Source organism: Propithecus coquereli, unplaced genomic scaffold, assembly GCF_000956105.1.
Source record: "Propithecus coquereli isolate 6110/MARCELLA unplaced genomic scaffold, Pcoq_1.0 Scaffold339, whole genome shotgun sequence".
NCBI lineage: Eukaryota > Metazoa > Chordata > Mammalia > Primates > Indriidae > Propithecus > Propithecus coquereli.
Genome location: NW_012149052.1, coordinates 484,581 through 511,209, shown reverse-complemented (window position 1 = coordinate 511,209; position 26,629 = coordinate 484,581). Strand labels below are relative to the sequence as shown.

Below are 26,629 nucleotides of genomic sequence, written 5' to 3'. Positions count from 1 at the left end.
ATTGGGCCAGTACAATTGGTTCATATATGGTTTGCCCTCTGCCAGCTTTTCTTTGGACTCATTTGTTAATGACCGTGCTTTTTACAGTCAGGGTGTTATTCAGGCTCAGAGTTCTAAGTGGCATTAAGTAGTGGCAAGACGTAAATGACTGCTGGAAATTGATGACCTATCTGGTCGCCTCTAGGTAGCAATGCAAAAGAGAACCCATTTTCCTTATGGCATCTCTCAAGTATACAAATGGAGCACTAATACAAGGACACTGCAGGTCACCCCACCTATCAGTCACCTTAAAACATGGTTCATTTTACATAAGATCATTTTGGATCTAAAAATTTACCCTCCTAAGTGCTTTGGCGATGCCGTCTCAAAACTGATTATTTCCCTTTTTTGCCATTTCTACAGTACATTATAAGCCCACTGGTGATATCCTTGCTGGGCAATTCGTCTCTTTATATTTCACTTATTATGTAATTTTATTTCCTTAGAACCTCTGCCACGATTCACTTCAAATACTCTCATATTTGGGCCATTATTTTTTTCTCCTCTGCCATTTTTTCTATTTGTTAAATTCCACAGAAGACTCTGTAACTGATACTGAAACATGCTGTTAAGAAATAGCTGTGTAAACACAGAATGAAAAAAATCCATCCTGCTTGTTAACACAAATGCAATCTGCATATATAGGTTTGATGTGCAAAAACCCAAAAACAGTAACATCCCCCCAAACATTCTTAATAATAAACAAATGGGAAGAAACAGTAAGCAAATCTAAACTCAGTGTGGAGCCAAGAACTTTTATATTTGGGGATGAGTCTACCATTTAGTTGGCTAGAAAAATCCTACATATTCAACTGAATTTCTACTAGCCTTCTAAAGAAATCGTGTATTAATCAGAGAGGGAGAAACCTATCACAGGACTGTATGCCATAGAAACAATGATAGAAACACAAGGACACACATACATACACACACAAACACACCTGTAAACAGGAAACTGAAAGTCCCTTACCAAAGGTGTGACTAATGCTGAAATGAAAGGTTGGTTGAAGAAAAGATACACAAAGCTGATATGTTTCTTAAAGCCTCCTGGCTCCAGGCCAGTAGTAGCATTAGGGTATGTCTCTTCTGGCATCTCTAAAAAGATTGGCAGTAACTGAGGTTAAATGTAAACATTTGAACAGTACAAGGAGAAGCCAATGTTATGAAATAGATAACTTTGGATTACCTGAGCTACTGCAGAGAGCTTTTAACCCAGAAAATCATAGTAAGCTCTGTATAGACTCTGAACTCCTTGAGGGCAAAGGGATTTATACTCATAGCCCCAACCCTTGTATGCAATGCCTGGGTAACAAGTAGCATGCCCCAAGGAGGAGCCTGCTCTTGTTGCAGGGAGTAGAATTGCTGGTGCCTGGTGGTAACAAAGAGTAGAGTCACTTTTAGTTAGTTTTGTAATTGTTTAAATTCTTAACAGATAATCTAACCTTTACATTTGCAAGCTGTGCCCCTTGGTATGCAAATGCCACACTTTGACAGTGTTTGTTTCTCTGGGGTCTCTTGAAATACAAGAGCCCTGTAGTGGGACCCGCTGATGGGTCAACTGGGAGCTGGGCTGTGGTCAGGGCAGCACAGCACCATCACCATGCTGTCATTGCCCCTATGTGCCACGACCCCATGTGTCTTCATGGCAGGGACAATAAGCATGCCCTGAAAAGAGGAGGCGAGGAGAGAGGAAGGTCTTAGGAACTAAGTAGATTATGAAGAAGTGAAAGTGTCTAGAAACCATGGTCTATAATCTGAATGTCTTCTCTATCAATCCTGCTTTGTTGACAAACATTTGCTTTCTGCATAAAACGTTGGCAACCATTATATTCAAGCTGTATGCTGGAGGTGAGCTGGGCACAGACACTCTTTGACAACACGTTAACCCTGATTCATTGTGACCAGGCCACCATTTGGAGAGTGCTGTCTCAAAACTCTTCATTTCCCTTTGTGCCAGGAAGATTTTGACCTCCCTGATTGTGGGACTACTGTGAGAACACAGATGAACTGCATCACAGAATTAGGGAAAAGAGATAACAATCAAAATTGGATACAATCAAGAGATTACAATCAAAAATGGATCTCTCAGAATGAGTAACTTTCCTAGATTGGCAGGCAAGAGCCTGGTATATCCCTGTGTTCTACTCTGTGTCTTCTTTGCCCTATGCAGCCGGCTGTATCTGAATTATATACACTTTTACAACTACAGAAATGTCTATGTTAATTTACTCTATAATCGGTGAAGGGTTAGAACTGAATGTCAGTCCTAAAAGTCCCCATCAGCCTGGTTCACTGCAGATACCCTGAACAGAGTATTGAGAAGGAGGACTTTATCTGATGACTAAAGATGTGTCCACGGATAGGGGGGAAGCTAGACAGTTATCAAACAGATCAGTTTTTGCTGAGCCAAGCACTCTGCAGGGCTCTGTCATGGGCAACACGGATAACACAATCTCTCACCTCATGTTGACTTTGTATTTTTCCTTATTTTATATTCCAAACAAGCTTCATATGTTAGCATGAAGAGGAAAATAGGCTGTGTGCAGAAACAGAGTCTGAGAATGCCTGAAAAGATCTTTGTTAATGTTGCGATTTCCATGTTTTACATGTCAAGAAGGTTTTCTTTTTTCTTGGCTCTTGGGCTCATGCAGGGCAGAATACCGTCATTCAGATTAGCTGGCATAGGCCAAACTCAATGTCTTGCCTGAACCGTAAATTAAATTTAGGGAAAACCAAAAGAAAAATACAACTAAGGAAGCCTGTTTCCTCTTATAAAGAAATTATCACCATGCAATTTAACACATTACAGGACAAGGCTGGCTTATTCACAGACAAAGAAAGCACAGGAAGCTGGTTAGAGATGTGGATCATGTATTCTGAAACATCAATCAAAAGCTGTCACGTTTTGTTCTATACTTATGTCTAAATATTTATTCTTTATTTCTTATCCTTAAATTACTACCTCTCAAATGGTAATCTTGAGAACTGGAAGTATGCAGACAATTCAAAGCACACATGAAATGAATCACACAAAAAAAGATGATACTGATATAAGAGTGTGAAACACTCTTTGGCCAAAATATACCCCATCATTTTCTTCTACATAGTTGACTGATTTAAAGATAGGGAGTTCTTACCTGGAGTCTTAAAGTTCCTCAGTTGAGAGGGAGTATCATAAACTTCAAGGATCCAGTCACCAGCGGCTCGTTCTCCCCAGCAATGAATGGTCATAAACTCCCAGTTTTTAAATCCTTCCATGGAATGGTCAAATAGCCTGAAAGAGAACGATAAAACATTGCTTTATGTTATTTAAAATCCAGTGAGGGTCAAGACTCTGGTCAATGATCTTTTTGTATCCATCGGCATGGTTAGCTGGACACTAGAGATCATCTTTATCCTGGATTTTGCTAGTTAGCAGGTCCATGCATATATCATTGTTCTACCACAGGGAAACAGGACTGGGGCTGGCCGTGTAACAGCAAATCTGGAAGGGATAACCCACTGGGGATCAGGGAAACAAGGCTCAGGCTCTACCCACATGACTGACAGTACAGTATTGAAGATGTGGAGCAACTAGAACTCTCTTACAGGGATGGGAATGCAAAATGGTACAGGGGCTCTGGGAAATAGTTTGACGGTTCTGACAAAGTTAAACACACACTTACCATAAAACTCAACAATTGCTCTCCTACGTATTTACTCAAGAGAAATGAAGATGTGTTTACACAAAGAACTCCACAGGAATGTTCAAAATCACCAAAAACTATACACAACTCAAAAGTCCCTGAACTGGTAAAGGGGTAAGCAAATTATGGTATGGTCGGTCTTCTGTATCTGTGGGTTTTGCATCCATGGATTCAACCAACCATGGATTGAAAATATTAGGAAAAAAATTATGTTTGTACTGAACATGTACAGGCTGTTTTCCTTTTTATTCTTCCCGAAGCAATATATTAATATTATAACAATTATTTATATAGCATTTATAATGCATTAGATATTATAACTAATCTAAAGATGATCTAAAAGATAAGGGAAGATGTGCATGGGTTATATGAAAGTATTATACCGTTCTATGAGAGGGACTTGAGCATGCGAGGATTTTGGTATCCTTGGGATCCTTGGTATCCTTGGAGGTCCTGGAACCAATCCCCTATGGACACCAAGGAATGACTGTATATCCGTACAGTGAACTGCTACCCAGTAATAACTACTAATATAATAGTATGAATGAATTTCATATTATAACTAATCTAAAGATCTAAAAGATAAGGGAAGATGTGCATGGGTTATATGAAAGTATTATACCGTTCTATGAGAGGGACTTGAGCATTCGAGGATTTTGGTATCCTTGGGATCCTTGGTATCCTTGGAGGTCCTGGAACCAATCCCTTATGGACACCAAGGAATGACTGTATATCCGTACAGTGAACTGCTACCCAGTAATAACTACTAATATAATAGTATGAATGAATTTCAAAAACATTATGCTAAATGAAAGAAGCCAGACAAAAAAAGCTATATACTGTATGATTCCATTTATACCACATTCTAGAAAAGGCAAAACTTTAAGAAAAGAAACAAATCAGTGGTTGCCAGAGGCTGGGGAGGGGGGAACAAAAGAGAAATGAGAGAATTTTTTAAGGTGATGGAAAACTGCTTTATATCTTGAAAGTAATAGTGTGTGGTTATGCAGCTATATAGATTTGTCAAAACTCATTGAATTAGTCACATAAAAAAGTAAATTAAGGCTGGCGCGGTAGCTCATGCATGTAATCCTAGCACTCTGGGAGGCTGAGGCGGGAGGATTGCCTGAGGTCAGGAGTTTGAGACCAGCCTGAGCAAGAGCGAGACCCTGTCTCTACTAAAGATAGAAATAATTAGCTGGGCAACTAAAAATAGAAAAAAAAAAAGTTAGCCAGGCGTGGTGGCATGTGCCTGTAGTCCCACCTATTCGGGAAGCTGAGGCAGGAGGATGGCTTGAGGCCAGGAGTTTGAGGTTGCTGTGAGCCAGGCTGACACCACGGCACTATAGCCCGCGTGATAGAGCAAGACTCTGTCTCAAAAAAAAAAAAGGAAAATTATATATTATGCCTCAGGAAAAAGACTCTGCCCACTAATCTTATCCAGTTCAGGGAGTCATGCCTGGAATCCCAGTCTAGACCCTGCTCTTCCACCCTTCCAAGGATTTCCTAAGCTCCTAATTCCCTATCTGAAATCTCTTTCCACTTAAAATAGCTAGCATTATTCTGTTTCCTGTGATGGAATCCTGAAGGATATGAAATATGAAGAAAAATAAATGGAATCTTTATCCAAAATAAAGAGATGCTAATAGATAATGTATAATTCGCATAGTAAGAAGTAGGCATATAACATAGATTTGACTACTCCAAAAAATCCAAAAGATATTGGAGACATTTTCTATAAAGATGGAACCTACATGGTGGAAAGTACAAGATAGGGCAATATATTTTTTTTAGTACTTTTCTTTTAAAAATTATGTGTATTTATTATTTTATTGAAAAAATAATAAGATAAGAATAAGCAATTGAGAGTGAGAGAGGCACACAGAGAGGGGAAATATCTCTAGCATTGTCTTAGGAACAACCACGTCCAGTTACTGGCATATTTCTTTCCTTCAGTGGAGACAAATGCAAAGGTCAGTCACTGGAGGCTGATGGCTGTTTAGAACATGCAATCAACGCTCCTTGCTTTAACTTCACATTCACCAAGTACATTGGTCGTTATAATTTGACCTTCTTTGTAGATCTTCCCACTGAGAGAAAATGTGTCTTTCCAAAAGCAAAAATAACCCATTTAATCTCCTTATAACAATATATCAGAACCCTGCTTTGTTTTTTTTTTTTTTTTAAATCAGTCTATCAATGTGTTTTAGGCTCCTTCTAAAATGCCAGCTGGATTCTCAAGCTGAAGGGTTCAGAGGCACAATTTTGGACAGTATTAGGGAAATGGCTGACACTCGCCAGTATTCCCTAGAGAAAAGTAATAAACCGGAAAATCACCTGCTACCTGTTTCCGAGCCCTTGAAAGCCAGAAAAAATGAAAATTATTAAGCAGCATTCTCAAAGTGTCCCATCGTCAAAAACTTCAGGAAAAGCTGAATTAAAAAAAACTGAATAAATCCCTTTACTTGAAGACGTCTCAGCTTTTTGGAATATGCAAATGTTTATGTTAATCTCTATAATGGTGTTAAATGGGAGGCAATGATTTTCAAACCTTATCTGGACATGAAGCCTGTTCTCTCTCTCTCTCTCTCTCTCTCTTTTTTAGAACATCTGTATATTATCTACAAAGGTTATCTCTTTGAACAGAGGAGTGTGGTACTTGAGGACCATGTTGGATCTGGTGGCAGGGATGAATGGCAGGGATGAAAATGGTGGCTCTTTACACGAAAATGTTTTCCACTGTATTGATCCTAAATAGAGTATGGATGGTACACTTTACGGAGATCCTACAATACACTGCACAACCACAATAGGGGTTGTTTCCCAAGTTTATGGCTTAACACTGGACTTGGCCAAGAAGAAATTGCTGTGTCATTATATAAGTGACTTATATCCATCAAGTCCTTCACTTAAAACCCAGAACGTGTGTATGTTGGGCAAAAAGGTAGCAAAGAGATAGGGGAAGAGAAGGTTTTTCAAATTGTCCCTCCTGACAGACAGATATTGTTCAAGGGAATATGTTGCTACAGAAATGAATGGAGGCGAAAACCAGTTCAGAACCACTTTCTTCCTTAAGTTTCACAGCTCTAACTCAAGCTCTCATTCACTGTGGCCACTGTGCCATTTAGGGCACTGAAGCAGTAACTTGTCACGTAATACCTCTCCAAGAGTGCTGAACTTAAAAGCATTTCCCAAACAGTTTAGACAGAACATTTGGCTCATTGCCTCACATCCAAAAACTACAAAGGATACTTGAGGCTGCCATCGCATGAGGGGCAGTCTTGTTTCCACAACCTCAGCCAACTCTGAATTACTCACGGGTCAAGGATCTGAGTGCTGGATTAGCAGACCCTTCCCTTGTACCCTTTCCTGTCCACCTTTGAAAATCATTCCATTGCTACCAATCACTTTTCAAATCACATTCGGAACAAAAATTAAATGTAAACTGGGTACCAAGAAGAAATATCTGTAAATAAGAATTCGAATAAGTGTTTCAAAGCCTGAATATAAATGGGCTTTGTCTATGCAGCTCAGCACTTTCCCACCCCTGGTCTCTTCACTGTACACAGAGTTGGAATGTTCATTAATTTCATGTGAATATAAAAGTTGAGGAGAGGAATGAAAATGTAGCCAAATACCATCATTATCTTTTGCTGGAAGAGTTGATGGGAAAAGAAATAGACACGGATGGTTGTTGCGCCAACTAACCGGGCAATTCACAATTCTAGTCTCATCTTGTCTTTTATAAGCACAGATAGTTAAAAGAGGGATATATCATTCTATATTTTAATTCTGATTCAAAACTTCAACAATTTTCTATTTTTAGCATTGTAACATTTTTAAAAAACGGCATCATCTGCATATAACAAAAGGTAATTTAACTTGTGGATTAGCTTTGTGTTGCAAAAAACATACTTGCTCAAGACAATCGAGTGTCAAACCATGGACATCTGAGAAGGAGATTCTAATTATGGGATCTCCTTTGATCAGCTAAAAAGTTGAATGCCCAGTGTGAATATCTATACTGTGCTGGACGGTGAAGAAATCAGACACATGCCAACATGATTAGTGTGGGTAAAATGTCAATAAAACAGAGCCAGTGTGCTGAAAGCCGGAGTAGATTAACTCCATGCCTGTATCCACTTCTCCTGCTGCAGTGAAATTCTGTTCCATCAAAGTTGACTTCATAATCATGAGCTCGATGCAATGATATAGGCATGCAGTGGCACAAATTATGCATCCACTTATTAAAATGGTGCCCCACAGCCCTATCCCTGCGAGCGGTTTTCAAAGGAATTACTTTTGATGAAGCCCGGTAGAAAAGACTGCCCATCAAGTGCAGTACATCCTTTAGAGGAATTAACTCAGGAAATAACTCATATAATTACTGTAAACCTTTTTCCCCCCTTCCACTTAAAAAGTCTAGCCAATATATCAAGGCTACAAGATTCTTCTATGATGTTACGGCAACTAAATAACAAGACATTTTATTAAATATAAGTACTGGCAGCTGTGTGTTATCATGTAATCATTTCTAAAAGTGCAAATGGATCTTAATTTCAGAATCATTCACTACTACTCAAATAGTATGTTTATGTTCCCAGAATTAGACCTCAGACCAATATTCTTAGAAGTTTTCTCTTTTTCGCCCTCTTATTTATTTATTTATTTATTTTAGGGCATCTTCGCAATTTAAGGTAGATCTAATAGAATTCTTGAAGAATTCATTTAGCTCAATTGTAATTGAGTTTTTGGTTTTCTTCAGATGTTTGGTTTTTATAAGTTTTAAATAATTTGTTTCTGATATAGGGTATTTAAAAATGTACTATTAGGTTTTTCTCTTTTTCCTGATCTAAATTGCTTCCTTAAAGATGGAGAGTGGAAAAGGTGCTGGTTCTAGAGGTTTGTAATATCTAAAATGATAAGTTTTTTTTTAAACTTTCAACATGCATACTATTATTAATTCACCAACCCCCAAATGCATTCCTTCTTGTGGGTATATGACACAAGTACTTAATCTTCTTGAAGATTTATTCCATGTTATAGTAGATGGCTTTTATTGCAGTATCTGTTTTATATTATAAACTCCTTTGCAAATTACTTACACAGCATCCAGCAGAATACTGCTCACAAGTCTTTTGATGACATGAAAATAAGAAAATGTGTATGAAAAAGTTGGACGATCTTTTAAATTCATGCTATTTAAAGTGTGGTCTGTGGACAGGCAGCTTCAGTACCACTGGGAACTTACTAGAAATGCAAATCCTTGGACCTCACCCCAGACCTACAGAATCAGAATCTTTGGGAGAGGAGCCCAGAGTCATTTACCAGGTGCTCTGAGAAGCACTGTGTAAATAAGAGCTACCACTTATTAAGTGCTTACTAAGCTAGGAGATGCTCTAAGTACTTGCTGTATGTTATCTTAACTTAATACGGGTGCCAACCAACTTTGTGAGGTAGACACTATTACATCTATTTTATAAATGAGGACATTCACTTTTCCAAATTCAAACACAGAAATTGGTGAAGTCGCGACAAACCCGTCTCTGTCTAACTCCAAAGGCTAGACCTTCTTTTGAATGAAGAGGGTTCTCGTGATGCCTTACTGGAATGTAAAACTTTCAGTGCAAAAATACAATTTTAACTGCAAGCCATAGATGCATTTATATACCACGACACTTTATAAATATCAATAGCTGTCACTGGACATTTGGGTAGGGCAGTGACAAAAAAGATTTAAGTGTAAACACTGCATTTTAAACATAGTTAATTAGAGAACACTACAGGTTTTGCAGACTAGCAAGTGTACCTTCTTTCTAGTTCAGGCCATAATTAGAAGCAGAGGTATTCATCTGTAATCAAATTTAGAAAGGGAGGCAAAGTTTCAGCTTTCAGTCAGAGGCCAAAATTTGAAACAGGGAGCCAGTACATCTAAACTAAATCTAAAACTCAGTGAGATGGGGGTGGGGGAGATTAGGGAAAAAAAAAAAAGAAGACAGTTTTTCATAATTCTAATAAATGCAGTTGAAGGAAGAATCTGCTGGGATTAGCTTTTGTTTGAAAAATGTTGACACAGGTAGAATTTGAATGTGCCATAGTACGTAGGCTTCCATCTAAAGCTGCTCTTACCTAAAAACATTTTCAAAGGACCCAAGTCCGCCTAGCTTCTCCCACACGCTCCACCTCCAGATTCTGCATGGAAGTAACCATTTGCTCTGAATATTCAGTTCAGTTTTTTGTTGGGCAGGGTATCCAGGCCAAGGGGAGGACGGAGAGTGTGGGAGGGCAGCGAAAGAACAAAGGGAAGTCCACTCCAGGGCTGCTCTGCTGACCCACGGCGCCCGCCCACTGAATTATCGGCGGGGCCGGCCAGGGGAGCGGGCATGCTGGGCTAATGGGGCACGGAGCTCAAGCTGGCCTGGCGTTCTGAACGCTGCTGAGCGCCTTCCAGCGCCCAGCACCTGCGGACGCTTGGGTAAACTGTTCTTCCTCCAGCAGCTGTTCTCCACGGGAGCTCGGGCACTTGCCCGGCAGCCAGGACAGGGAGCCACTGGGGGGCTCCAGACGGCCCACACGGACTTCGGGAACGAGTTCAGCGCTTTGCAGAAAAGAGGCTCTCAAGGAATCGCTGTGGTGAGGGGATAAACAATTCTGAAGAAATTCCTCACTGAAATGTCTAGGAAAACAAGGACTTCTGGAAAGCTGACTGTGAATAGTGACAGTCCCTAAAGTAGGATGCATGCTTTGTCAACACTGAAAAGGAGAACGTTCACAGATGATAATAAAGGGTCGCTATCCTCTCGGCTCTGCTCCCTGCATCGCAACGGGGAGATGACGCCAAGTGAGCCTCCAGCTGCCAGGTCTGAGCTGGCCCTGCGCACCCTTCCTTCTCACGGGCCGGCGTGCAGTCTGCCGAGAGCCAAGCCGGGCCCGGGGGCTGCTCTGAAGGCCTCGGGGAGCCTTCCACGGCGGCTGCCAGCCTCGTAAGCGTGCGGTATTGGAAATTCTAACTCCGGGAGGAAAGCCTCGCCCCTCCCGGAGGGCTGGAACAGACGAAACGGGGACAACTCTGCCACAAGTCTACGTCTTCATCTCTAACCACCTCCGCTAGAAAAACCTTGTTTTAAACTTTTCAGAATTCCTGTTTTTTTAAACTGTGTTCTTTGCTTTACATGGTCCTCCAGAGAAATCTTGCCTTCTTTTAAAAAAAAGATAAGAGTCCAGTAGGGGAACTATTTGTTACTCTTATGCATAATCTCTGGCACACAAATTGCTTCTAAAACCTGACCTATTTACCTTTTCCTTGAGGAAACGTGCTGCCTTGCAGACCTACATGAAGGATACCAGGAGCAAAGCAGGCCTCTGCTGCACCCCCTCCCCACCCCTGTCTGTGCCTCCTGCTCTCAGCTTTCCAGCCTGGGAATGTGCTTCGAGACAGGGCCAGGGGGAGGACACGAGGCCTCTTTGCCACTAGAATAGAGACCGAGGTTTTGAGTAGAGGTTTCCTCTAATAAAATGAAAGCTTCAGAATACGCCAGATGGAAAGAATGCCAACAGAAACCGTCTTTCTTAGCTGCCTTGGTAGGAGGGACGCTACTAGTGTCAAGCACAACAAAGATGGGGGGAGGCCCTGGAAGGTGGCTATTCGTGGTTTTGGGACCAGGTGCAGCTGTTTCACATTTAAAGGGTCAGTTGCTCAGAGCAATAATTTTGGGGAGCTGCAGATAAATGAATTCATAACATTCTTTACATCTCTCGGTGCCTCCAGCCCTCCCCAATCTCCAATCTCTCTACCTCTTTTTGGTGGTTCCTGATTTTCAGGACTAAGATGAAGGATCTACAAAAAAGCAGCAGTTTAAGAAAATGCTCCCGACCAAGAAGATACACTCAGGGAGCAAACCTTATTCCCAGATGGTCTTGACGGGCGAGACTGAGGTAAACCTTGTTAGCTAGCATTGGTCACCGAGCGTCTGAAGTGCCTGTTTCTTTTCTCTGACACAAGTCACGCAGCACTCTTGCGTTCAGCACTTTGCAAAGAGCAAAGCAGATGTCAGCTGTTGAAGAATGCCTGCGAGCCTGCGGCCAGCAACACTGCAATCCACCAAACGCCTGTGATGGAATCCATAGCTCCTCTGCTCACAAGTTTCCTCACTGACGTCATTTCAGGGGAAGCCAAAAATAAATAGCGAAATATGCAGGAAGAGCCCAGACAGGCTAAAGAGGCTGAGTTTTTGAAGCAAACAGCTACAGCGGAGGGATTGTTTTTCTACAAGGGAGGGAGTTCGGGGAATAAGATCCACACATATGTGAAGCAAAACTTTGTACCTCACAGTATTTCGCCAGGATGCTCTTTCCAGTTAAACCCAGATAAATATGATGAAGAAAAGAAAAGAAAAAAAAAACAGCAAGAAATAAAAGCCTTCTCCCAGTTTCGGTAACAACAGCGGGGGAGACCTCCATTAATCATGTAATTGCGTGTCCGAAGGTTTTGCTTGCTGGAAAGAAACTCCAGGCAGGTAGCTGCAATTACCTGGCAGGAGCAGCTGAGACTTCTTTGTCTGTGGTGGGAAGAGGGCATGGGGAAGTACCCAGGGATCTGATGCGGAGGAATCCTTACAGTCCTTGCATCTACACACAGTGATTCTGGCAACGCCACACTTCATGTTTAGAATATTATGTAAGCCCAGGTTTCTCTTGCAGTAATGGGAGATGTTAGGTTTGAAAGAGGAACACAGCAAATCTAAGCACAGAAATAAAATGCACTTGAAGATTTCAGGTTCTGTACTGCTAGTCACTATTGCCTATAAATGCTATTATTCTTTCTTTTTCTCACTGTCCTAGGGTAGATGAAATTTGGGGATTTTTAAAAGCAACTGGCAAGTTCAGTCTCACTTTTGGTTGTGCAGGCTTGCATCGGCCAGCCTCTCAATGCCCCTGCCTGTCTGTAAGTAGGGGTTTATTGGAACAGAGTTGTGCCCATTCATTTATATTGTCCATGGTGGCTGTCATACTCCTAACGATGGAGTTGGGTAGTTAGGATAGAGACACGGCCCGCAAAGCTCAAAATATTTACTATATGGCTCTTGACAGGAAAAATTTGCCAGTACTTGCTTTTAAAAAATAGAATTTCCTTTAACTTCTGAAAGTCAGTACTTGGGCAAGAGAATCCAGTTAATCTGTAGCAAATGTCAGCAGATACAATGAAGTGAGTGGGGTGAGGGTTGGATCTCAGAGGCCTTAGAAGTTCGTGCTCTGCAATTCCTTTTTAGGATAAGGAACAAATGGCCTTCAACTTTTCTTTAGTCATCCTTTAACTAACTATTAAATGCCATACTTTTCCATGCTATAGGTCCCAGGCAGCTTCATATCCTCTATTGTGAGCAATGAGATTATGACATCTAAGCTCCCGGCCAGGTGGTTCCCAGGGCAGGAGTAAGGAGCAGCTGCCGTTTAGTACCCGAAAGAACAGCTGAATGCCAGTGTGACCCCTACCCTGCTGGGCAGAAGCCATCACTGTACCTGTTGGCCAAAAGCTGGGACCTAGTTCCCGAGGGCGAGGTCAGGTAGATGGCCAGGTCTCCCCTCCTGGGGTGGGTGATGGTGATGCGCACGACGACGTGCTCCAGGTAGTTGACGTGGCGGTTGGGGTTATCGGAGCAGCCCGAGGCTTTGTAGATGGAGCGCACTGCACTGTTGGGGCGAATCGTCCTACAACAGAGAGAGGGAGTTTGAGCAAACTACATGGCGGAGGTTAGCTGAGTGAATCCGGAGGCTTGGAGTGAGTACCTGATGTCAGGCAAGCAGCTGGCCACTGGATACTTACAGCAGTGCTACCACCCGAATGACTGCGCCACTAAAGGGATTAATGATGAGACAGTGGGAGAGATGTGAGAGGAAAAGGGGAATGAAGGGACATCAACTTGAGTGTGCATTGCTATCACCTTGTTAAAACACAGATTGCTGGGCCCCGGCCCCAAAGTGATTGGATAGGTCCCAAGAATTTGCATTTCTAACAAGTTCTCAGGTAACAGTGATGTTACCTGATCTACAGAATACCCTTAGAGCACCACTGTATTGTGGCACAGTGGAGGCTTGGGGATAAGCATGTCCATGGTTCAAATCCCTGCTCTTCCAATTCCTTGCCCTATAAGCCACTGGTACATTCTTCCCTGTTGCCTACAGGTTCCTGTCTTCCTCCTGTACCATGGTTCCCCTTGAACGCTGGGCTCCAGCCACACTGGCGTCAGTTCAACTTCTGGAATAATTCAAGTTTCCCACGTTGGGGACTTTGCACACACTAGTCTGCCTCATGATGTCTCTGTGGCTCATTCTTCTTCCTTCAAGGCCAAAGATTAAGCTCCACAAGGGCAGGGGGCATTTCTTACTCCCCTTTTCATTCCTAATATCTAGCTCAGTGCTTGATGCCCAGTAAGTGCGAGAAAAATAGCTCCTGAATTGGTGAATGAGTTTGTGAATGAATAATCAAATAATCCCTTTGATCCCATTTCCTCAATTGTCAAATGGGAATAATACTCAAGTTGTTATAAAGTTTTAAGAAGAAAATATACATGGAAGTTTCTAGCACTGGGCTTGGCCCATAAATAAGTGCTCAATAAATATAGGTTAACTTTCCACTCCTTGGGTTTTTTTCTCTCATTTCTTGCCACAAAAGAGTAGAATAGAAAAAAAAAAAAAAGTTCTAACAACTGAAGTCCATTTATTTTTGCTTCCTAACAAATTTCCTCAAGAATTATAATGGCTCTAGTTTCATCACTAACCAAAGTTCAAAAATATTTTTCAGAGAGAGAGAAGTCTCTGAAAAGAAACTTCTGAAAAGAAACTCTGAAAAGTCTCTGAAAAGAAACTCTGAAAAGAAAGAGGAAAACGCTAATAAAGCCCCTAAGGTAGAATCCTGTTTCTGGGATTTAGCACCTAGGAGAGACTTCACACAGTTGTTTAGTGAACTTGTCAGCACAGCCTCTGAGTCTGTGCAGGTAAAACTGGGGAACAGACCCTAAAATCTCTGAGTAAACTGCAATCAGTTACTGTACATTTTGCACCACTCTTTGGATAACTCCATGGTATATAGTTGCTTCAGTGGTTTGAAGCACACTGACTTCTGGAGAATACTTGCACTAGCAAACAGAAATATTGACAGAATAGAAAACTTCAGAAAGCCTATCTGTAAGCATATCCCCAAGTCTCTTTTTAAGAGATGCTTTTCTTTTAAGGATCCTTGGGTTATCGTAGTGTGGATTGAACAGCTTAGAATTCTAGACATTCTATTACAATGTCATAATTCCATTGGAAAGACACTACAGAAGCTTTTAGCTTCCGTATGCAACAAGGGGCTGTCTTGAGGACTTGTGCAGGCTTGCTCTCTTTGGGGGCACCCTCATGCTGTCTGCTGGCAGCAAGCATTACTTGATTTGTCGGTCTGTGCTCTCCACACACACATGCTGCCGGGGAACCGTGGTCCACTTCTCTGCCTCCATCACCATGGCTTCCGCGTCCATCAGTCCAAATCCGTAGAGGTGGCTCACTGTGGAAGGCAAGAGGCTGGTCAACTTCACTGTGGTTAGGTGCAACCTATGCTACGTACGTTGGGTTATAATGTCACTCAGCAGAGATCTCAGACACATCCCCATGGGATACTACCTATCTTTCCAGCAATGATTTGAAAAACAAATAAACAACTATGACAAGGAAAGAAGATGAATATACATTTTCCTTGATTATATATTACCAGTAGCATGACTATCATTTATGAATTGTTACTACATGCTGAGCACTCTTCTATCTTTTTACATTTAATCCTCCCAACAATCTTAAGATGTTAGTGCTATTATTATCATCACCCATGGATGAGAAAACTGAGGAACAGAGAGAGACTTGGCCAAGACTGACTAGCAAGTCAGTGGTCCAGCTGGATGCTAGTACACAGTTCTGCTCCAGGGCCCCACTGTTAATCACTTGCATTCAAAAGTGATGACATCATTGCTTTTGTAAGATCAAATTATTAATAGTTTTAAAGAGAAGTGACAATGTATACAACTTCTTATAGTACCAGAAGAACTTACATGCAGGAAATATCAATTTTCTGACATATCTAGTAATTAGGTTGAATACCTCAAGAGACATAAATTATTACCTTTCTTCTAGCATATAAAAAATTTATTAAACTTTATGCATGAAATATTTGGAGGCCTCTAGAATTTTATGCCAGCTTCTTGTCTTCAAATCTTTTAGTTCTCAATTAGCATACCTATTGATCTAAAGCTGAATTTGACATAACTGTCTCAGAAACTTCAATTACATATAGGAATATTTTAATGATGATACAGCAAGATCTACATGTGCAGTTCTTTCTGAAAATACTTTAAAATTCTGGTTGGATACTTACAATCTCCACTTTGTACTGAGCTGTCTCTTATTTCTTTATAGTCAACATGAAGTCATACTGGTACCAGTTTTTTTCTAAAACATTTTTCATTATCATATTAATTACTTTATACAAAAGTTCTATAGCTGCCCATGCTTATGGATTCTTTAAATATACCAGCTTGAAATTCACAATGTTCTAGGACATAGTCCCATTCTACTTTCAAAACAACCTCCTCACCAAAACTTTTGCTTTAGGAAACTCCTAAAGTCCCCAGTCAGACCTTGTTCTTTCTGCCTCATTGCCTGTGCCGTTGCTGAGCTCTTGGCCTGACATTCCCTCATTCCTCCTCTCTGCAGAGTCAAACCCTACTTGTACAAGTTTCTGAAGGCCTGGCTAGCCTATCATTTCCTAGTATTCTCTGACCAATAGAAAAGTCGAAAGATATTTACTGAAATTCAGCCATCTGTGACCAGTGAACTTTTCTCCTTTTTTCTCTGAAAACTAATTAATTTGTAAATCCATCTGTGCTTCTGTCCATCCATCCATCCACCCACCCACCCAGCTATCCATCCATCCTTTCTTGAGTCCCTTCAATGTGCCAGGCACTGTCTTAGGCACTGCACTTTTTATCTATGCCATCGATTGCATTGCTAATGATCTCTGTCAGCACATGTCTTTTTACTCTAAGTGTATCATAGAAACTGTTTGATGATAGGAACTGGGTCTTATATTTCTTTGTTATGTTCCATGAGCTTAAGCAGCACTTTATGCACATGAAAGGAGAAGAGAAAATTATAGCCAATAAAAAAGGAAAATTGTGCTGGGATTAAAAAGTGCTGCTTCATTTATGCTATTTGGTAATCACACAATTCTCAGCAAAAAGAAATTAATCCACAATTTTCTTGTTTTGGAATATGATGACCTAGCCCATCACAATGATTAACTTCATTAGGTATTATTATGTGTCTCATGTGAGAAAATCTGTATAAAGAACCATACAAATGTAGGGCTTATTATTTTAGTATCAGGTACTTAGCCAGACAGACTACTAAATAATAATAATAGTAAAAACCTACTTTGCTATGGTGAGAATATATGTAGGATGTTTATACATGTACTTCTGCAACGTTTATTATTAATAATTTTTTTCTGCTTAAAAAGTAATGCATGTTCATTGTAAAAAATCTTATCTGGAAAAGATATATCCAGAAAGGAATAAAGAAAATAAAAGTCATCAAAAACCTCATCACAAATTGGTAACTGCCATGAACAATTCTGAATATTTAGTTTTAGTTACCTAATATTATAAGGGATAATTAAAAAGAGACAGCAGGACCCACATGATACAGATGAAATGTCAAGTTTAGGCTTAAGGAGACCAAACTGTGGAGCTCTTTGTTAAAGTTCATGTCAATAAAACGTTCTCACTCATCATCTAACCATAGCCTATACCATTTCATCACAAACATTCTAAGGTTTTTTTTTTTTTCCCTTGGGGAAATTGAATTTTTACCAAATTATACCAGACTCTTTACCTCTGATTGGTACTCAAACCTCCCCCATGCTAGTGTTAAGTGGTTTTAGACTAGCACAACTTACCATTTTCTCTCAGTTTCTGGAAATGGGACTAACAGTTTGATTGGTACATGGGATGTGGAGAAGGAGAGTGGGGAGAGGGGTGGGCAAGAGTCCAGAACTGCCACTGCTATGCCAGGACAGCCCCCGCCTGAGCCCCTGTGCTTGGGCTCAGCTGCTCTTGCTCCTGCACCACCCTCCTCCCCAATAACTGTCCACCTAACAACCGTTAGCACATAAATGAACACAAAGAATCATCGAATACAACAAACACCTCATACCTGTTTCTACTTAACTAGAAAGTAGAGAAACACCTTGAGTAGAAAACACCTTGAGTCTTTATAAAGGCCATAAATTTGTTTTCTTTTCCAATTCAGTTCCTACCCTCCAGAGACAATGTCTGTTCATGAAACACTCCAAAAAGATGTTCAGAAAAGAGGTTGACCAGCTACAGTTAAACTACAGTCTGGCAGGTCGACAGAAAAAAATTTATACTAACATTAATAAACAAGGGGATTGGATTAGATCAACGACGGTTATTGAGTCAGTAACAGAGATTTTTAGTATTTTAAAATACTGGAAATCTGTATTTGTCCACAATGATGATACACAGTCTTAGAAAAACATGGAATACATTTCTTTATTTTCCTTCCCCCCCACCCTTTTTTGGGCTGGCAACACATCAACTCCATATAATCTGATTGGTAGTCATTTTGGTTTTTGTGGTAAATACTAGTAAGAAAATAATTACACAACAAATGTGTTGGGCAGATAAACTCCCTCAAAATGTGGTATCAGTAGGAGAAACAGGCATTAAATGGTTTGGAAACACTAATAATTTTTTATATAACACAAGATTTTCACACTCTAAAACGACCTACAAAGAGAGAAACACTGATCTTTTTGGTGACTGAGTCAAGGCTGTCTTTCCCATCCTTGTGTTACCACGATGGGCCACAGTACTCAAGGTGTGACTCTCTCCAGAGGCTGCGGAGCACCTGGCTTAGAGGAGGGCTTTCATAAATATTTGCTCAATAAATGAGTGGACTTTATTCACCAAGTGCCATAAAGTGTTTACTAAAGAATCGTAAGGGGAAATAAGAGGTCTGTTCTTCTTATTACTGACTTCTGTAAAGTCATCCTTCACACTTGCAATTTATTCAAGTATAGAGCCAATATTCACATTTTACAAATTTACAATTAGAGCAACTATACCATGCAAACAACTGGTTGTGACTATGGCCACTCCATAACTAGTCTTATTTATGCACATTTTTTATCCCAAGCTCAGAGCAAAACCTGGGCCTGAAAATAATTTTATGATGATCAGGTGGAAGTCACTCTATGAAAGCACCGTGCAAAATGCAAAAAATCTATGAAATCAGAGTACTGTTAACATTGGCGGGAATAGGAATCCCGACCAGTTCAAATAGAATTTTTCATTCCTGCAAGTGGGGCAGCAAACATTCCATTCAGTTTTAACCTTAGTTAAAATTCAAAAATCAAATATTAAAAAGATATTGAGGGAACAAGGCATGTATACAGAATAATTAAAGATCTTGAAGCGAAGTTACCAAAGTAGATTTCAGAAAGTAAATTTATTTTTCAGTAGAATGAGATAGGACAAGCTCTGTTTCAATAAAGGGGATTTGAAAAACTTGCATAACATTATATCTGTTCCTTTAGGCTTCGGGGCTATTTACATTTGGATATGTATAAGATAGTAATCAAGACCTTATAAACAGTCTCATTTATGTATGCAGATAAGCTCAGGAAAAGTCCTTTCGTCTTACACCAGATGTACAACTAGTTTTTATTCAAAGTTATCCAAAGGCTTCCCTGCTTGGAATAGTCAGATGGACAACAGAGCTCAGAAAAATACATAATATTCTCTGGCAGTTATATTCTCATTTTCGGATAAGACCAGAAGTGCTGTGAGAAGCTAATCGTTAGGCACACAAGTAGGTAATTTCAGAGTTTGAAAGCAGATTCAGTTAATTTAAGCAACAGCTTTAGCTAGGAGGCCTAAAAAACTCAATTCTAAAGATAAGCTAGAAAGCTTAGCAGGAAAAAAAAAATTGTAAGTTTCTGAACATAAGCTATAACCGGGGAAATTCGGTATACGTTTATTTCTTTTAGTGGACTATCCTTACTGGAGCCAGGTATTTTCAATCTTTTTTTTTAAATTACACTAAATGGATATTTCATGATGACTTTAAAATGACTATGAGTAAAGCACTCCATGTATAATAAAGGAGTTGATCGGTTAAAAAGGTATTGAGCTTCCTGAGCTGAAGAAGGACTTTTCTGCTATCAGCTGTCAGATGTACCATCCACTGCAAAATAGGGCAAACAAAAAACTCTCTACAAATAGCCTATGAGAAACAGAATTTTGCCTATAACTCACAAAAGGCAACTTAGCGACAGCTATCCATCACTGAGTATTTAATATAAAAGCCCAGCCAGTGTCTCCCATTGAGGAAATCATTCCATCTGACCAGGGTGACTAAATGTTCAGGTTTGCTCAGGACAATTCTAATTTTAGTATTGAAATTGTTGTGTCCTGGGAATCCCCTCTTTCCTGGGCAAACAAGGAGACTGGTCACACTACGTGGAACTGAGATAGTAATGTGACGCTGCTGTGTAGACTAGCATAGAACTCTCAGAACTTTCAATATTGACAGTCTAGTCACCGAGGGTAGACGAGGCCTCTTGCACTTATATTTGTATTTAAGATGCACACAATCACCAAAATAGGAAATACGGCTAAAAACTTAGGTTCAATTATTTGATTATTCAAAAGTGTCCATTTCATTATACTTTACCAATATAAGCTAATAATTGATCCAATTAATGATTCTATCACTGATTCCACTGTAAAGCGCCTACTCTGTATTCAACACCATACTAAACAGGGAGGGTCCAAAAGAAACAAAATGATTTGTGTTCTCTGTCAAGTAGGGAGTGAGACAAGGATAACTTTACTATTTTACTGAGAACCAGTTAAAAGCACCGAACTACGTAATTGTGTAAGTACAGTATAAAAGGACTTCAAAAGAGTAAGAAATTAGGCAAAAAGACAATGGATGCGAAGGACCCCCATAGATCCAGGTGCATAGTCAGTACCTGAGCGATGTTAGCCAAGGTTTACCGTAAGGTAAGACAACCTGAGGGGGGAGTGATCTGCATTTGGACTGTGCTTTGCTGCATGTGTAGGATTTGGTCAGGTGGAGATAGATGCAGGTGGCACATTCTATGAGTTTCCTGGTTTAATATCAATCAAGTCTTTGTGTGGTTCACCGAGGCATTGAGGAAACCAGCACCCCTGGAGCGGGTGGTGCCTGGGGTAAGTGGTAAGCAGGGATGAGGGGAGTGGTAAACATCACAGGAAACAGAGGGTGAGATCAGACTGCTGGAGAACGGAAAGCCAACCATGATTGCTGGGTGTCGTCTGCCATCAATCAAGTTGTTGCTATTCTCATCTACCTATAAGTAAACCACAAGAATAAAAGGTGGTTTCCTAAATTCCTATCTTGGGGCTGGCGGGGGGAGGCTGCTTGATCTATGGGCTCGGTAGAAACTCCAAACCAGAGATCAAAGAGCTGTCTGCAGCTGTTGGAGTCCTAGCACCTTTGCATCCTTTGATCCTCAATGTGCCAAACCACCTGCACTGAAGTAACTGCTCCCACTAGGGACCCTGTGCCTTCCGCACCTATTAATCACACCAGGCCAAACATGCGGGACAGGAGGAGGGCATGCAACTGAGAGGGTCTGGGACAGTTTCCTAAGTTACCAGGTCCCGCATGCATAATGCAAACACTTAAGTACGGCCTTTCTAAGGCAGAAATAAACAGCTATCTATGAAAATATACAACGTAAGCGTTCTAAGAATGAAAAAGTGGGAGGTGATGCTTTTCAGTCTCATGTCGGCAATTCCACACCTGAACATCCTGAACAGGTGAAAGCTGGAATGTTCGCAGAATCACCCATTTCTTCCTTTGCTGTACTCCCTTTCTCCGACATCTCTTCATTTCGTACCCTTTTAGATTTCAGTGCGAAAGGCACATGAGCTTCTTAGGGAGAGAATCAGAACTCTAGTTGCAATGCTTTCTTCTGCTCCTAGTGCAAAATGCAGACTCCCTTGGGGTAGGAAAGTGGAGCAGCTGGCACCTGCATTCCACTGCCTGGTTTGTTTTTATTTTTCCCTTGCTCTTCCTAAAATCTCAGGCTCTAGTAACAACTCCAGCCGGATCCAAACATGTCAGCCGTCCCCAGAGCTACTGAGGACTCTCATGTGGAAAGTTTCCAGATACTCGGCTGTCTCCTGGGTCTGAACTTCAAAGCTCCTCTTGGGGTGGGTTTGGTTAGCAGCTGTGCGTAGCCACGCTCATCAGTATGAAGATGAAGTCATAGGAGCTCAGGGAAGCACAGTGAGTTCCTCTATCTCCAAGTTCAATGAGCTTCATTATACATATATGGGGATATATATATATATTTATATACACATCAATTATATATAAATATTTATGTATGCATATATAAAATATATATTTATTATTATTTGTTTAATTTGCAGAGTTATAACAAGAAGGAGATACGTCTGCCTTCTCCCAAGGGCCTCTTTCTATGTTAAGGAAAGAAAAAATGTCCAATGATTTTCTTCTTTTCTCTGGCTAGTCTTCATTTATTTACTCCTAACATGGTTATAATAAGCAAGTAATTTGCTTAAGGTAATTGACTTGTATTTCTTGAACAGAAGCAGGAAAACTATTTTACCAGCTTGGGGATGGAGACCCAGCTAGGGAGCTCAGGGCATATCCACATTCCATTTTTGCTTGTTTTTAGTAAACTAAGATTGTCTGGACAGAGATGAGAACAAGATAAAGCATGCACTATGAGGGCCTTTGGGTAAAGGCTAATTGAAGATTAGACTGACCATATGTCAGCTTCCCAACCTAGATTTTCTTGGTGTAAAACTTGAGCTAAGCATTAACCAAATGGGATCTTGAAGATTAAGCCAGCAGTCAAAATTCCTCTTTGTGGATTACTTACATATTATTTTCAGAGAATTCTTCATTTAATTTTCCTTATAATTTTCTTTTTCCTTAAATTTTCATAAAAGAAAGGAATAGAAAATCTAGTTGATATTTATTTGAAATGAGTGCATGCTTACTCAATGGTTAACAGTAATTATAAAGATTTGGGTATTTCATCCACCTAGACATTCACTGGCTCACCTGACATGGAGCCTTCCCTCACCATTGGAGGTGGAGAAAAAAATACTCCTTGTAACTGGGAATATCATTATCTCACTGGGAAGAAAGTTACCACTTAACCTTCTAGGTTTTAAGCACTGCATTAAGCTTCTCACAAACATTCCTTTTCATTTATATAAAACTGAAATAAGTTTTAGGCTTAATGGACAATAGAAAAATTTTTGTAAAATTTTAGAAAAGCCATTAATGTAAAGTGAATATTCTCTTAGGAGAAAGAACACTTGATGTGGCCTTTAAATCCTTGAGTAAGATTTGGATTCACGGAGGGAAAGTAAGGAGACCAGGATAGGTGGAATAGTGATTTCCTCAAGGAAGCTGTATGGGCCTCAAATGCATGGCTGGGTTTCATCTGGAGGCAATGAGTAGCCAAGGAAGATCAAGGAAATAACATAATTTCATTGATACTCTGGAAAGATCGCTCTGACATTGGTTACACAGGATATCAAAGGGCAGAAGGGCCGAAGCAGGGAACTAGTTACTGCCATGGTACAGGCACGGAAGAGCACAAACCAGGTGATGGAAACGGTGAATGAAATAAGAGATCAGGTGAGAAAGGAGCAAGGGGATTGTGCACCCCACACAAGGTAGACGACCCAGGAGACGGAGGAGTCAAGGTGAGCAGAGTCATGGGCAGAAGAGTGTCCCCTGACCATGGAGGTCAGTTTTGGGGAGAAGTTTTTTTGTGAAAGATGATTGATGGATTCTGTTTTGGAGATTCTGAGTTTTAGACGCCGTCATGAGAGCCTTGTGCAGAGATTCCAGATTGGTAATGAAGACAATGTTGAAGATGTAGAACCGAAAATCATTAGCAAGGAGGTGATATTTGTAACTGAAAGGAAGGCAGGAATGTGAAAGAAAAGCAGTGGAACTAAGAGGATGTGAGAGGAAGGGGGCTAGGAGAGAGAGGGAGGGAGAGAGGCCCCTCTCTCCAGAGCTCTCTAAGCAACAGACCTCAGGAAAGGACTATGGTTAAAGAAAGGGAGACAGCAATCAGTAAAGACCCACAGAAGAACAGGGACTATATCTTTGTATTACCAAAGGAAGGAAAAAGAGATCTGGACCGGGTAGGTCAAGAACATAAAACCCAAGCCTTCTGACTTGGCAAGCAGGAGATGGGTCAAGGTCACAGAGCAATTTCAACTCACAGGTGGAAGTGGAAACAAGACTGTAGGAAATTAAAGAAGGACTGAATGGTAAGGAAACTGAGGCAGCTAATTCAGACTACTTGTTGGGAATTTCTAGTTGTGAAAGGAAGGAAAGGATTAAGGCAGCAGGACATGGAAACATTTTTCCCACCTCTAAGAAGGGTGATACTTAGTTTGAAAAGAGAGGGTCATAGTCCAATTGATAGGCAGGAGAATGAATGCAGCTGGGAGCAAATGGTTCAGCAACTGACAAGGGATGGGATGTTTGGGGAGCACCATTCACGAATTCCTTATTGAAACTGCAGAAAAAACATGACTCGAGAGACCATTTTTTCAGTTCTTCTGGGGATGGCATTTCATTAGCACCATTCAAATGCACGGCAGAGAAGTTACTTTACTACATACAGTGGGTGACTTAGGTCAGTTGTTCCCAAACTCGCATGTGCATCAGATCCACTCAGGACTTGTTAAAGCACAGACTGCTCGGTCCCAATGATTCAGTAGTTTTGAGGCAAGGCCCAGAATTTGCATTTCTAACGAGTTCTCAGATGATGCTGATATTGTTGGTCCAGGGACCACACTTTGAGAACCACTTACTTAGGGTATTAGGGCTGGTATCTCTCCTGGAAAAGTCTGGTTAATGAGGCTAACATCCCCAACATAGGGCCTGAGACTCTGCAGGCAGGATTCCCACATACCCCTTTCCTCATGCCAGGGGCACAAGAGATGACAGCTGGCTACACAGTATACGATGCCAATATCTTTTTATATGAGTTATCCCAAACATTTTTGCTTCTTTTACAAAAACATTTTAAGGAGATCAAGTTCTTGTAATTAACCTATAGATCTCTCACACTTCAAGCACAGGTTGGTCTAGATGCTTCCTTCTTTGGATGCACATTACTTATGGCATTAAGTTATACGCATTGCTAGGACAGAATCAGGGTTTGATTGAGTTGAAATAAAAAACAATCATACTCAATGTACAAAGGTGAAAATATCCTACTGCCTCTACAATTGAAGCACATTTAATGCACCAACCATGCTTCTCAAAATAAGATGCCTAGAGGAAATTTCATATGGGAGGTAAAATAATATCTTACATATGTACTTTATTACACATTAGCTAATAAAATCTTCACAACAATCCTATCAGCAAGATAGTATTATTCACATTTTACAGCTAAAGAAACTAAGTCTCATGAACATGAGAAGAACTCCTGAAAAGTCACGGGACTTGAGCTCAAGTCTTCAGAATCTCTTTCTACTATATATTTATCCACTGCTTACTGTTGTCTATAAGACATACAGTATTTCTTTTAACTAAGGTATTCAAATCCATCACAATCCTCAGAATAACCCTGGCAAGGTAACAAAGTGGAAAAAACGTTTGGAGAAGTCATCTACATAACTTCCTTTGCCTTTTGCAAATCAAACTGCATAAAAACGGCTCTCGTCTTCAAAACTTCTTCGGAACTCATTAAAACATCATGTGTAGAAAAAAATATGTTGGGCTTAGCAGGAAAGTTTAACATCTGGCCCATAACACTTTCCCCAATTCTTGCTGAGAAATGATCTTCTTCAATCATTTCTATCAGGGATTTTCCCTGAGTGTGAAGATATTAGTATGGAAAAGATACTTTACTTTATATTCATGCTTAGGCCCTTTTTTTTTAATTAGAGCTGACCAAGCATGCATAGTTGGAAGAATGACACTGACTATCAAAGAGCAACTTCCCATTTATTACCTTCTAGCAGGGATCACAATACCTTTCTTTTTGGCTCCTTCAAGGATGACTCTGGAAATTTCAGTGTGTACTGTGTCTTCCGGTATAACACCATAAAATGAAGTCTGTTGAAACCATTATTGCGATGCGTGATAGAAGTTTAATTGCTTTGAAACGCCAAAGGCCAGCAGGATGGGAACATGTGTAAAGACTGAATGGTGATTCTAAGAAAAAGTCTGGCTCTATTTATTTCCCAGAAGATGTATCCAGATGGATTCTGCAAAGCAACTGCCTGGTGTGTCACTGTAAATGCGGTGGCCTTAGGAAGTCATGCACAGAACCAGGGTGAATTTTCAGGATCTTTTTTTTTTATCTTTGTTGGTTTATATATTATAGACACTGGCCCCAATGTAAAGATATCTCTGGATAACAAAAGAGGATAGGAAAGGCTAAGCCACCTTTACTAAAATTATATTTTAAAAAGATGTAATCATAGGGCCCTTTTCCTCTTGTTCATTTGGGCCATCTTACCGATCCTGAGCAAGTCTCCACCATGCCCACTTACCACAGTCTCGGTGTGGCCACGGCAAGTTAGAGCCCTCTCCCGTGATGGGGAACATACAACTGGTGCTGCAATCTATGCTAGGAATATTTGACGCCAGAGTCCAAACTGATATGCATGCATTAATTTCAATAAAAGAGTTAATCCTATTTACCTCAATCACAGTTTTCCTTTTCACACTGAAAGCTCTGTTCCTCGGTAGAAAAGATGCTCTGCAGGGAATACCTTCCAAGA

The 26,629-nt window shown here is 40.5% G+C and overlaps 1 protein-coding gene across 2 annotated transcripts in view; it reads right to left on the bottom strand.

The window, feature by feature from the left end:
* PCSK5 (proprotein convertase subtilisin/kexin type 5) overlaps nucleotides 1-26,629 on the bottom strand; it is a 436,684-nt gene that overhangs the window by 170,637 nt on the left and 239,418 nt on the right. For both annotated transcript variants that reach the window (XM_012650669.1, XM_012650668.1), the window contains exons 11-13: nucleotides 15,150-15,267; nucleotides 13,245-13,433; nucleotides 3,177-3,313 (exon numbers count right to left, since the gene is read on the bottom strand). In XM_012650669.1, the coding sequence (XP_012506123.1) occupies nucleotides 3,177-3,313; nucleotides 13,245-13,433; nucleotides 15,150-15,267 (444 nt within the window). The remainder of the gene's footprint in view (nucleotides 1-3,176; nucleotides 3,314-13,244; nucleotides 13,434-15,149; nucleotides 15,268-26,629) is intronic.